The sequence below is a fragment of the Pseudochaenichthys georgianus genome, chromosome 3, assembly GCF_902827115.2.
Source record: "Pseudochaenichthys georgianus chromosome 3, fPseGeo1.2, whole genome shotgun sequence".
NCBI lineage: Eukaryota > Metazoa > Chordata > Actinopteri > Perciformes > Channichthyidae > Pseudochaenichthys > Pseudochaenichthys georgianus.
Window position 1 is genome coordinate 38,648,121 of NC_047505.1, and position 14,005 is coordinate 38,662,125.

Consider the following 14,005-nt stretch of genomic DNA (forward strand, 5'->3'; position numbering starts at 1 on the left):
CTGGTCCACAACAGAGCGCAGGTGCTCGTCTGTAACCGAGCCGCCATGCTTTGCTGCAGTGACATATTATGTCTTCATCTGCAGCTCTGGGCGCACGCTGAAGTTCTCCGTATTGTTGCTTGTGTGCCAGGCACTCGGCTAGAAGGGGAGCATTTAAAAGAAAATAGTAATTTGTCAATCCATGTGTTCCTTTCGCTGTTCAGACTATATTTCTCCTCTGCCTTTTTTCCCTCTCATTTCCCTGGTGTCAAAGTCTAAACCCAGCCTGACATCTCCTCTTCATTATGCGCTCCCTGTCACTTCCCTCGCGGAGCTTGAGGGTTATCTCTCTTTTACTGCAGCTATGAGACGCTCAGAGCAGATGGTTTGAGCGTCTGGGCGCAGCAGTCAAGGCAGGTTATTTAATTTACATTTGAGGTGTTTAGCTGACTCACTTATCCAGAGCGACTTGAAATACGTCGCAGGCTTCAGTGTTGATCTCATTGTCAATTCTAACCAGTAATTACATCTAACAGAATCACAACAGTGAGATCAAGAAGGACGTATTTCCAGGGACAACTACAGGACTACACCATGATGACCATAATTATGATTCATATTTGAAATAACCTTGTGTTGAAAGGATGAATGAATAACTTTAGAGGATTGAGTTTAGTGTTATTCTGTATGGTTTGTTTATGGATTTCAGAGTGCCTGGGCTTCGCAGATTATTGATGGATGTTTCGGCCGGCATATCCGCGTTTACTTTTGGAAATAGATTGTGCCTTAAAGCATGAAGTAAAGCTTCTGTAAGCATGTGGTTAACCAAATAAATCAGCATCTGGGGCTCAGGAAGTAGACAGGTCCTCCACCAATCGGTGACTTGGGGGTTTGACCTTTCACATCTGCAGGCTACATGCGAAGCGTCCGTGGGGCACGATACTGAACTGCAAATCGCTCCCGATGGCGGTGCCAACAGTGTGTGAGTGTGTGTGCATTTGTATCTGTCCTGATGAGCACTTGGCACCTTGTATGGAAGTCTCTGCCACCGGGGTATGAATGTGTGTGTGTGGATAGGTGAAGGTGGTTTGTATTTAAAATCGCTTTGAGTGGTCTCTAAGACTGAAAAAGGGGCTTTATAAATGCAGCCCAATTACCATTTGTCCATTACTTCCACATTAAATATAACAGCCATGTATGGGAGCTCACCTTGTTCTGGAAGTCCTCTGAAAGAGGATTCTGTAAATTAATGCAAATTGCTTCCATGTCTGCAACTTTTGTTGGTATTACTGCAAAGCTAGAATGCGGCATGTGAATTGGAGGCTTTGGCAAAGCTTTTCAAAAAGTGATTTATGATTTTAAACGCTCTGGAGCGTGCTAACCACAAAAAGGATGGCAATTCTTCAGGTTTGGCTTCCTCCCAGAATATTTGTTGCTGGTTCTGAAAAGCTTTTTAAACACTGGAATGAAATACACAGCTTTTTCCCTGCAGGATTATTGCTTTAAGCAGATTTCATTAAAAAAAGACTTTAATAAAGGATTTTCAATATGTGATAAATGTGCGATTGATAGATTTCCGTGATGCATTCGACAGGATCTCCTGTGCGCTGCTTAATCCCAGAGGAAACACACGTGCAAGCAAAAGGCAACTAAACAGAATAACACAATACTGTTTCATTAATGCTGGTGTTTTGGAGGAATCTTGTTTTACTTCTCTGTATTCAACAATAGTGGTAACAGTCACTGATGTGTTTTCCCTTGTGGCTGCTACTGAAGTGTTAATCACAATTAAAGGAGCCAAAAATGTCGTCCTTTTTGATTTGTTGCTCTCAATCACTGATTGTCCACAGTTTGTAGGTTTTTAATATTCCTCCCTCCCTCTTTCTGTGTGTGCTGGTAAAAACAGATGCCATGTCTGCAACAGTATCCGACATATTTCTTCTCCCAGACCTTAAATCATAGATGCCTGTGCTGCAGCGGTCAAATGGCCAAGATAAATCGACTACAGTAGCCATTTGTATAGATTTCCATTTCCTTCTCTCCTGTTGTCGGACTCTCCCTACAGTAGAAACACCACAGAATTCATTTTGCAATAGCACGAACATGCAAATGATGAAGTGCAGCTTTGCTACTTATTTGCATCACATAAATAACCTGGAGAGCCTCTATGTAATTATTTGGCCTCTACTGGAGAAAAGTGCTCTAAATCAGGGGTTCCCAACCCCCGGAGGTGTTACTGCCGGGCCGCGAAATAGCTGTTAGTTTATCGTAATATTTGCAGAATTGTTTAAGTGTTTAATTTTCACACCTATACCAGTCATATTATTTCCTCCAGTAGCCTAGTTAATCTTTCACCAGAAAACCGTTGAAAATGGCTTTTATGATGTTCTGAGGGATTCGGCGGCTCAGCCTGGTCTCAGCCTCTTGTGCACACGAGAAGGTTACCGGTGCGCCAAGTAGGAAGAGGAGCGAACAGGAGACAACCGTTTAATTGCAGACTGTTATGTTTATGTGGGGAAATGGCAGTGCATACATTATTTGAGATATATTTCAAACTCTGACTTCATTTTAAGGACATGTCGGCCAGGGGTGTAGAGCCATTTGTTTAAGCACCGGATTGGCAAAACAGGAGAGTCTGTAAACCAGTCTGCCTTGATCTATGAATTGATGTCCGGGACTCTCACGGTATCTGCTGCCACAGCTGTTTTATAGATGGAAAACCTCCTTCACTTCAGGAAATGGCTGCCTCTGAGAAGTGCAGCACCAGCGCGCCGAGAGCTGTGCCTTTTTACGCACCGCCTTCGCTGTGTTTACCTTCATCAGAACAGCTTAATAGTCACTGCAGGCTGCTACGTGTTAACCACACACACCTCTACACACATCGAACTGCCCGATTACTCCCCCTTTTATTCGTTTTATGAAAGAGATGTCCAGTCACCACTGTGTGTGTGTGTGTGTGTGTGTGTGTGTGTGTGTGTGTGTGTGTGTGTGTGTGTGTGTGTGTGTGTGTGTGTGTGTGTGTGTGTGTGTGTGTGTGTGTGTGTGTGTGTGTGTGTGTGTGTGTGTGTGTGTGTGTGTGTGTGTGTGTGTGTGTGTGTGTGTGTGTGTGTGTGTGGTTTTCAAATGACCATGAACAGTAATTTACACACATCTGGCTAACTCCATAGGTAGCCTGTATGTGGGTGTTCCCAAAAGAAGTTAGTTTAATCTTAATCTCGATGTAGTGTTAAATGCTATCGGAGTGCATCGGAACGAACGTCACTATCATAATATCTTCTGAAAACAAATGCCAGTGACACACACGCCAGTGACACACACACACACACACACACACACACACACCCTGGCGACCGGACATCTCCTTCATAATGCACCTTCTCCTCGTTTTCCCAGCATTTACTGGATTATCCGTAAATCATACAAACAAAACCAAAACATTGATTTATCTGTTTTCCCGTTTTGGTTTTAAAAACTGAATAACGTCGGTTTTCCGAAAAAACTAAAAACGACACCGGTTCTTTTTTAAACGTTGTCAATATGTTTTGGATGCATATTGTTCTAGTATTTGTTCAGGCTGTTACATACAAGTAGCCTCTGTTGCTACCTGCTGGTGGTGAGTAAATATTAAAATCAGTTAAAATTGACAACCGGTCCGTGACTTTTTTTTTTAATGTAACTGTCGGTCCTTGGCTCAATAAAGGTTGGGAACCCCTGCTCTAAGTTCACCTTTTGGACTTTTCCAATGTGATGCTGCCACGGAGGTAAAGGGCATTTATGTAGTCTTCTAATCCATCATGAAAAATGTATCTTCTTAAAGAGCGTGACAGTTCAGTGGCACTAAAACCCGGAGTCTTCCTGCTCCTTAGAAATATTGTGTATGTGTTATCTCGAAAGCGAGGAGGTAAAAAGAGTGTGTACTTTCAAAGAGAGCAGACTGTCTGCTGCTACAGGTTTGTGAGACGCTAATCCTGTTCAAGGCCACAAACTCTTCACCCCTCGCAAGCTTTCACACTGGCCGCGAGCCAAATGTCACACTCACACATTTATCCAGACTGAAGCTTATCACGAGCTCAGACCGAGCCAGTAATGATTTTAGCAGCACCTGCGACCAACGACAACGCTGTCTTCATGTGTCATCTTCTTTGTGTCGTTTCTCATGGTTGACAGGAATATTGGCAGCCATTTGTCGATTAACATGAGCGTAGAAGCCTGCATGGGAACAGGCAGTCACGTGACCTCGTTAGAGCACGTCCAGGCCCGGCTCACGCTGTCCTACAACCGCAGGGGGAACCTGGCCATCCACCTCATCAGTCCTTCCGGCACACGCTCCACTCTGCTCCACCCCAGGTGCAAACACCAGTCCGCAAACACACAAACAATACAGTACAAGTCCATGCACACAAGATGTTCACACTCTGCTTGATTCTCCGGCAGGCCTCATGACTACTCATCAGAGGGTTTCAACGACTGGGCTTTCATGACCACCCACTCCTGGGACGAGAAGCCCAGCGGGGCCTGGACTCTGGAGATTGAGAACGTGGCAGGGGCCAGTGACTATGGTAAGCCTTGTCATTGAAATATTCATGAAAAGAATATGTACCAGCTGTCCAAGTACATTTTTATCCTTTTTCGTCTTAATGCCAGATTCAAATATTCCTGCAAATTATGATTATTTTATTCCATTGAATTAGATGACTGCTTTTCTGATAAATTATTCTCTTTTTTTCAATTAAATATTAAGAGTTAGGTGTTTTGTCGTACCAAAGGTCTAAAAGCGAAATAATTTTAATTTAAAATAATTGCAATAAAACCACACATTTAAGACGCTGGAACCAGAAACATATTGGCTTAAAAAACGATTTCAAAAACTGCCAATACATTTTTCAGATGCCAAACTAATCCTTTTATTTGAAATTAAGAGCCAAAGCCGTCAAAGACCCCAAAGAGAAACACAAACAAAAAATGTAATTAGATATAAACACGATATGAAACAGAATACTAAATCCTCACTTTGTTCAAAGTTAATTGCAATTTAATGTTTAAAAGTTTAAAAATACATTTGCCTGGATCAGTATTGTTAGAAAATGTTTTCAATCTTTTAATTTGAGTAGTAATTTATTAGAATGATCTACAGCTTACATGTATCAAGCAGCTTGGGATGGAATCCTTTCTATGCAAATAATTTTTACATTATTCTGCAATATTACTAAATGAGTACATTTACGTTGTTCATATAAAGAAAAGGGAAATGTGTATATTTATCCTTTCCTTTGGCATGTTATGCTTTTATTTGATATTGACAATAGAGATCAGAGGGAAGAGAGGCAACAAGTGGATTTGAACATCCGGTGTTGAGATATGCGTTTTAACTGAGAGGTCACCTGGAGGGCATTAAATGACATTACTTAAATGTTGTTTTCAAGTGGTGCCTTTTGCCTCAGCAATCCGTTTCCTTATAGCGGGGAATATGATAAAGCATTGGAGTGAATTCCTCAATACTTCGGTTTGAGCTCGGATCACCCACCAACGACCGTCTGCACACGGACTTATCAGGTCCACCCACAACTCGGTCCTCCGAAGCCAAGAAACCGGGGGGAAAAAACATCTAGATAATCGCCTCACACTTCCCTCCTCAGCATGAAGTGATTTACTAAAGTGGAACCACTCACGAGCCACCACGCTTGAGTGATTCTTCAGAGACGTGCACTTTATAAAACTCTTATTAGGCACAGAGTGAAATGATACTGCCTTTAAATTGCACCTCATTTCAAGGAGTCATTTACACTTGATGCAGAAAATCCAAGAGTCTACGATGAGAAGAGGATACATTTATGAAATCCACCCTCGGAGTGCCTCACTGTTTTTGACAGGCCTACTTTGTCTCTCGGTTAATTTCACAGTTTGATCTTCTCTATCTTTCCGCTCAGGCACTCTGACCCAGTTCATCCTGGTGCTGTATGGCACCGGCTCAGCCTCTTCCAGCCCCCCTGAACAGGCTCCGTCTGGCAATGACAACTGTAAGACCTTGGACCTGAGGCAGATATGCATCGGTAAGTCTAGTATCTTCTGTCCCCAGTCTGTTCCTCACAGAGCTGCTCTCAAGGGGGGGGTTGTTATTACTGAGTCGTGTTGAGATGTGACTTGTGAACAGGATGAAATATGATCCCATGTGTGTCCGTCTGCTGTGGGCAGGCTCTTCTGAAAATCCCACAATTACCCTATTCAGACTATTCACACAGCTGTCATGGAGCTCTAATCATAAATATCAATATTCTGATGAGATCAAATACAGTTTTACTGCAGGTCCCTTTTTAATAACCTCATTTCATTGTAATGGTCTCCTCGCTCTCCAAACAGTGCTTTTGGTCTCAAGAATGTATACAATAGGTCCACCTACACGTTGTGTGAAGCAGAGCCACTCTGACCCCTACAGGCTGTCAGAGGTACTTACATGCTGACAACATTTAATTATGATATATGATTTCATATCATAAACAATGTATCACATATTTTAAGGATCACAAGTCTTGTTTTTTTCTTATTTTAAACAAGTTGATAAGACACTGCAGTAAATCAGATGTTTCCTTCGTCTGCTGGTTCCTCTGTTTTTAGCTCTGTACCGCCGGCACCCTCAGTCTGTTAATTACCAATGCAGGCAATGGTCTGCATTGGACCTGCTGCATATGGAAATGGCTCTGTTGACTTAAACATGCTGCACTCAGCATTTCAATTGCAAACCTTTTTTCAACCTCAGTTTTCTTAGTAAGCAAAAGTAGCACTGACAAAAGTGAAGGTGTGACTTGAGAGTAGAATAGACTCGCATCTTCCAAGGTACTTAAACAGCCTCATGCTAAAATGTTAAATATATCATTTTGGCGAGGAAGAGACATCGGCAGATCATTTGGCTCCTGCTAAAATCATCTTAAAAGATAAACAATGAAGCAATAATGAGCAGGAGAAGCTCACTGAAACGACGCACTCCCATGACATATGGTGTTTTTAGCCGTCCCCCAAAAGCCTCGACTGTCTGAGCAGGAATCCTAGTTCTCTGTTTCTGTGTTGTGTGACTCATATGAAGCAGTAGGATGTTGTGACGGAGCGGATCACAGAGTGACTGACCCCGCCACTGACAGCAGGCGGCACACACACACACACACACACACACACACACACACACACACACACACACACACACACCAAACATTTCCTGCCCTCTTCCATTCGTCAATAAATAAGGTTCAATCATCACTAAACGTCCCTTGTCCCCTCCCTTTCTGTAGCGTGACCGAGTGCACGCTTGTGAGTCTACAATTATTTAAACATACATTAAACTATAGTACGCGATTCTTGCGTGACGGGCAGCGAACGGAGCTTCGCCGTGGTTTAAATATGATGTCATGAAACATGCAATTTATTATTTATTTTGCGTTTATTAATGATGGGCGTTATGAGATAGTCAACTTGTTTATGTTTGGGTCGTATAGTTTTCTCATGTTTTTCGGGGTTGAAATGATGTTGACAATGTGTTTTTTGAATTAATTGTGTAACCGGTTGACGGTAAGCCTGGGGGGGGGGGGCTTTGGGTTCATGAGGGACGGTGTTGGCCCTGGACTGGCATTCGGGAGATTGTTGCAGCGAAGGCAACAGCTAGTATGTGTTTACTCCATAGATGAGTGATAGACAACCTCATGTTGGTAACTTTGATTTCGTTTATTTAAGTTATACTGTTTCAATATTGTCAAACAGTATATCTTTTTTGTTGTTATAAATAAAGTTTTGAGCTTAAATCAACCGACTAAGCCTATGTTTACAAAACGGACCAATAGAACCCCGGCACATATGATTACAGCTTTTTAATTTCACTTGTATTTCTCTGCTTCACAGAGTGCAACGCCGGCTACTACCTCTTTCAGCAGGGCTGTGTGAAGGAATGTACCGCAGGCTTCTCGCTGGGCTCCCAGCCCGTCAACTACTCGGTGGGAAACTTCATCCCCCCGGCGTCCGTCCCCGCCTGCCTGCCCTGCCCCCCCCCCTGCCTGACCTGCAGCAGCCTCAGCCCGCAGGCCTGCCTCTCCTGCCCCCCCCACAGCTCCCTGGACTCCTCGGGCACCTGTGTGCACCTCAACCAGTACATGCGCGAGTCCCCCGACAGCTTCATGGCGAGCCAGGGCAGTCCGGGGGTGCAGCTCCAGCTCAGCTCGCGCCTGCCCATCACCGTGGCCGTCCTCAGCTGCATGGCCATCATCGCCACCTTCGCCGGCACCTTCCTGCTGCTGCAGCTGCGCTCAGGCGCTCAGATCAAGCTGCCCTCTCTGGAGGGGGGCCGCGGCCTCGGGGGGGGCTTCAGCCTCGGCGGAAATAGGGTTGTGTCGTACCGCGGGATCCCGACAGTGTGGGGGGATGACGTGATAAACACGGACTCTGACAACGAAGACTTCGACGGCCACAATGAGAGGACTGCCTTTATCAAAACACAAAGTGCTCTTTAATGCCTCCCCCTCATCCCTCGCTCTCTCCTGCTTTTCAAGTCTTCTCACTTTCATATGTGTGATCATTCAAGGCTGCCCTCTCACAGCCTTTTCTGGAATGATCTCTCATCCCTTTTCCCCTGTCTCTGTCTTACCGGGTCTCTTCTTCGTCCTGCTCCAGGATGTGCCGTAGGAGACCCGATGGGAAGCCTCTGTCTCTCAGAGCTCTGGGATGGCTGAGCTTTGCTCTGTTCATACTTGGGCGCTTTTCTATTCAACTGGCTCCCTCCCTCCTCTTGCCCTCAATCACTAACAATGTATGTCCATGCAGAGTCCATTTCCCCCTCCAGCCCCAGCTCCTTTTTGTTACAGTAAACAAATGATTATTATTTTCCCTCTCTCTCCATCAGTCTCAGTGCAGTAGCCAGACGAGATTGTTGAATGTGAGGAGTAGAGACGTGTGTGTGTGTCTGTGTGAATGCGAGCGTGTAAATCTGATGAACAGAGTACTGCCCTTTATAGAGAAGCTAAAGCTGGTCCTGTCACATTCAGTACTTTAACCAAAAGTGATAGCAAGGCATAAAATTGGATTAGGAAACATTGATTCTATCTGAGACACCGTTTAGTGACATCAACGTCCACAATCTGATCCTAAATGCTCCTTATCTGTTACGAGTCACAGTGTAATGCACAAATCAGAAGCATAATAGTTGACAGGTTAACGTGCACACCATAATGATTTGTAATCCTGTGCCAGCTCTCAGAGAAGCAACACAGACCGAGGGCCTCTTGGTTGTGTTTCTCTTTATGACCAGACAATGTTTTGCATTTACTTTAAACAAAATCCATCTTGCACACTTTTTAAAAATGTAATAAGTTATACTATTGTAGCAAGGGAGGCTTTAATTCTCCTATTGAACACAGAGTCTGGAGATATCTCTCTGGCGGAACAAACTGTGACTCACACCACGAGCAAAGCTTCGTTCAGCCTTCAGGGATTCAAGATGGGCTCAATTTCTCCCGGGTTAAAAACCATAAATTCTCCTTTTGCTCTTCACCTCTACAGCCACCATGTGCAAGGGAACCAACAGTAAGATGAATTAAAAGGCAGCAAATAAACCACACAGGCCACTCGATCAGCCCGGAGGCACAATGGCTTCCAGGGATATTTGATTTCTGTGTTTGAAGTGCTCACATCCCGGGGCGGAGAGAGAAGCAGGAACAGAGTGCTGCTGAGCACGAGAGCTTCTCAAAGGCAGCGGTTGAGTCACCTCGGATTGGTTTGTGACAGAAGACAAAACACAAAGGCTTAGTCCTTTGTGCAGAGCACATTGGCACTACAATCGTACATTAGACACACCTCGTATCATAATGAATGAAACTATATGTGTATCTGCCCTCTAAAGTGAAGGTTTCCTTTTCTCCTTTGCTTTAGTCTCCGCTTTCTTCTTCATATCTTGAATGCTGTTCAGAAATCGTGCGTGGAGACTCCACATCTCATCAGCGTCTCTGCACTTACCCTCCAGTCTTCATCTAATCTGAAATTCAGATTATCGCTTCAGCGTACTTGCCAATTAATTATATTCTGAATGACACTGCAGCAACTATTTATTCAGAGGGGTTTTTAATCATACCTTTAAAGTAATTCCTTTTCTCCCGGGCTGGTTATCATCTCAAATGTGCATCTCATAATTTAGCCATTTTGAATACACAGCCCGCTCTTTCTACCATGTTGAAATTATGATTATTCTTTTCATTTCCAGCGCAGAAAACGAGAGAGGTTGTCATGGTGATGACATGCATTCAGAACTGCAGCTGCTCATCCTCTTTCCTTTTCTTTTATCTACCTCTCATATCATCCAGCGAGGTCTCGTACGCTGTTAGAGGAGCTGTTAAATGATTATAGAGGTCGAATTATATGTAGGTCAGTTTTGAAAATGCTTGTCAGGAAAGATTTAGGAGATTTTGGCACCCAAGTAAAATGTATGTATTTGAAGAGAAGGAAGAAATTGCGATTCAGAAACTGTAACACTGCTCTGTAAATGTTTGAGAAATGCATTGCCTGTCACACCTGGGCTGTAAAAGCTGTTATTGGATATAGAACGAGGTGGAAAGGTTGTCCATAGATCTTGTTGGCCAGCGTTTAAGTGCTACATCATTTTTCAAATTGTTAGGGGCGTTTGTTTTCCACATCTCTCATGCTAAGTTTCAACTGCATTTTTTTCCTGTCACTGACAATCAAATAATTCCCTTGTTCCACAAAACTAATCGATTGAATTTAACCACTTTAGTTGGAAAATCTTTTTTCAGAAGGAATTATTCATAATAACGATATTCAGAGCTGAATGTAAATTGTAAATGTAAATTGTAAAAGCGTGTTCAGAGAGGGAAAGAAAGAAAAACATTAGAGAATAAAGAGTTGTAAACCAATACCTTCCCACATCCTGTTTCAAAGCATGGAGAAGGATTGGTTTGTATCTCAAACACAGCGCTGAGCCAGGAAGCGTGATTCACCTGATGGCCGTGCAGGTGGACTGCGTAACGCTGCAGTTTCAGCCAGGAAGCACTAAACAGGATTGGAAACCCGTCTGAGAAAGTACATTCAAAGAAAGTGCCGTTGAAAAGAACAACGCTGGTGTGGCTGCAGAATAATGAGTGTGTGCTGCATAGCTCTGAGATGTACATTAGTGCCTACTGCCATTTAGGATTCGATTAGCCCCAGTTTGAGGTGGTGCTAATTTAAAAAATGTAATAAATACAGCCTCAGACTCCTGCAACAAAATCTTATTGACTTCCCAGCTTGGTGTGAAGTTTGCAAACAACAGTTAATGGGCTCATTTGGCACCAAAATTGCTTCCATAAAATATTTTTCTTAAAGTCTAGATGCTAAGAGCGCGCTCCTTTTAGGAGTATAATGTGGGACTCTGACCAATGCAATTGGTATTGATGCTCAGGCTATCAACGTTATGCATCTCCCCTTACAAATTATTTCTATTGCTTCAAGCAAGAGTGCAACATTTGGGAGGGTGTTCAGGCGGTTCTCTTGTCCCCTCGAATGCACACACAAAATGATTTATTCATCTTTTCTTGATGTTGTCTCCACTACAGCTTGAAAACTCTGAAAACTTTAAACTGATGAACTCGAAGGCTTGTGCATTCAAGTGTTCATCTTGGAGGGAAATCGTGAATGCGGGCAGCATTAAGTAGCTAGTGCTTCCAAAGCACACCATTAGAAGCCAGCTCACTAATTTTACTGCTAAAAGGAGATGGAAACAGCACACTAAGAAAAGAAAAAGGTCTCTAATTGTGCCGGAAAGCAGCTCATCATTAAAAGGCTGCCACTTCACCGGCAGTGTGAAGCCTTTTGATGTATAAAGTAACAGGAATGTTACAGAAATCTGCTCGTCACAAATTGTCTCCTCTGGCTATAAAGGAAGATGTTTTTTTTCCTTCTCTTTTTGCATTATTTTCAGCAGATGTTGCTTCAGTCCTGCCTTAGGATGTAGTCTGAAGTGATCAATATGAAGTCTGACGGAGTTAATGGGAGCAATATCTTTGGCATAACCAAAGACAATCATTTTTATGCTGTCTGTTTAGTGTTACGACGTGTTGCTTTCAGGTTGTCACAGTCCATCGAGCCCCTTCACCCGTGTTCAAAGTGTTGATCTGTCACCTCTATTTTTATTTTCTGAAGATGTGCTGTGACACTTTGTCTGTTCAGCAGCTGTGGAGGGAGGAGGCAGAATGTATCCCATCTCCATTAACTTAAGGGCTCAATCAGATCTGCGTACGTCTCTGTGTACACATGCTTGATTAAGTATAAATGAAACACTTTGTGATGGGGGAGGAGCTGTTGACCCCCGCCTCTCCAGAGGATCCCGGCCTGTGGCTGCACACAGTACCTTACAGATATGTGACCTATGAATAATGTACAAGAATGACTATCTTACATGGGACATAACTCTAAAATAAGGCCTATTTTTGTACTATATGAACGGTGCAGTGTAATTTTCTTGTAATTTAAAGATTTTTTCGCTCTTGTTTTTCTTCTTTTTATTTAATTGATGTCAATTATAGATTCTACTAAAAAAAAATAAAGATCTATGCAAATTTCAATGTGTTTTTATTAACATGCTCTCCAAGTAGATATGACTTGATTTAGGTCTGTGTATAAAAACCAGTGAGACCCGTTTTTAAGAACAAGTACCAGAACAAATACTGTAACAAGTCAAATAATGAATTCAAAAGGTATTGTCAGTAAAACATGCATAAATAATTACAAGTAAAGGTTCTATATATTACATTATTTTAGTAATACTACTCATGCATCACTGTGTTAATAACATCATGTGGTAGCTTAAATAGTCCGGTGATTCAGTCCATTGTACAGTGTTGTATTTCACTTCCCTAAGTAAATTACTTCCGAGAGTTCATTACCATTTCCACAGTTTAAATATAAGAACAGTTTCTTTGTTGAGCATGATTAACATACATTTAGTGAACTACTGTAAAACGTCCTCTCGACAGTGTCCACAGGATGTTCTGCTCTGTGTGGTTGTCATCACGTAACCTGAAACCTTTGTAGACACTGCATCTCAAGATAAAAGCAGACATTTCCTCTGCGGTTTGTAAAGCCATGTGTGAGAAATTAGCTGCATTGTTCAGCACATTGCTGTCCCTTCTTCTCTGTTCTGTGTAATCAGTGTATTTGATGATGTGTGGTGTAATTAAGCCAATACGTTTACAGCAGAGAGACTGCATTCAACACTAAACACGTCATAACTACGAGTAATGAAGGGAGACTGCATTCACGCTGTGGTTAAAAAGAAAATTCAAAGTTTTTATTTATTTTATGCAACAAACATTATCAGTTTCGCTGCGCTGGTCATCGCTCAAAGTTAAGTAGCACTGGGAAGTATAGTCAAATGATTCTGTCTTCATTTCTGTACAGTAGCATGGAGCTGCCTGCCCTCATCTGACTACTGCGGTCAACTCAGCCGTCTCTCGCATTTGCTTGGTCAAATGAGCAGCGCTTAATTTTTGAGTGCGCGATTAATAGCGTCTTTACGGTAATCGCCGAGAAACGGCGCTGACGGTAGTACACGAGCTGATGTTATATTTGATCAATCAATCAATGATATTTGATGAGGGATAAAATGATTTTTAGCCATAAGTTCTTAATAAAATTGGTACTGTTGGACTCAGTACTTGTTAGACTACTACCACAAATACAATCAAGTACTTTTACTGTGTACTATTTGAGTAATACTCTGTCAAACTCCCCTCCAGAGAACAATAATGCATGTTTTCTGCCATCTTTGATGAGAGATAAAATGATTTTTTGCCATAAGTTCTCAGTGAAAGTGGTACTGCTGGACAGAGTACTACTTGGACTACTGCCACAAGTACAATCAAGTACTTTTATCGTGCACTTTTTGAGTAATACCCTGTCAAACTCCCCTCTAGAGTACAATCATGTATGTTTTCTGCTATAGGCAAGGCAAGTTTATTTATATAGCACTTTTCAACACAAGGCAATTCAAAGTGCTTTACAACAA

At 42.6% G+C, this 14,005-nt stretch overlaps 1 protein-coding gene across 4 annotated transcripts in view; it reads left to right on the forward strand.

Moving 5' to 3' along the window:
- Positions 1-12,563, forward strand: part of furina (furin (paired basic amino acid cleaving enzyme) a) — an 86,334-nt gene extending 73,771 nt beyond the window's left edge. For all 4 annotated transcript variants that reach the window (XM_034112349.2, XM_034112367.2, XM_034112360.1 and 1 more), the window contains exons 13-16: positions 4,147-4,326; positions 4,414-4,538; positions 5,907-6,029; positions 7,864-12,563. In XM_034112349.2, the coding sequence (XP_033968240.1) occupies positions 4,147-4,326; positions 4,414-4,538; positions 5,907-6,029; positions 7,864-8,468 (1,033 nt within the window). In that variant the 3' untranslated portion in view covers positions 8,469-12,563. The remainder of the gene's footprint in view (positions 1-4,146; positions 4,327-4,413; positions 4,539-5,906; positions 6,030-7,863) is intronic.
- Positions 12,564-14,005: the final 1,442 nt, after the last annotated feature.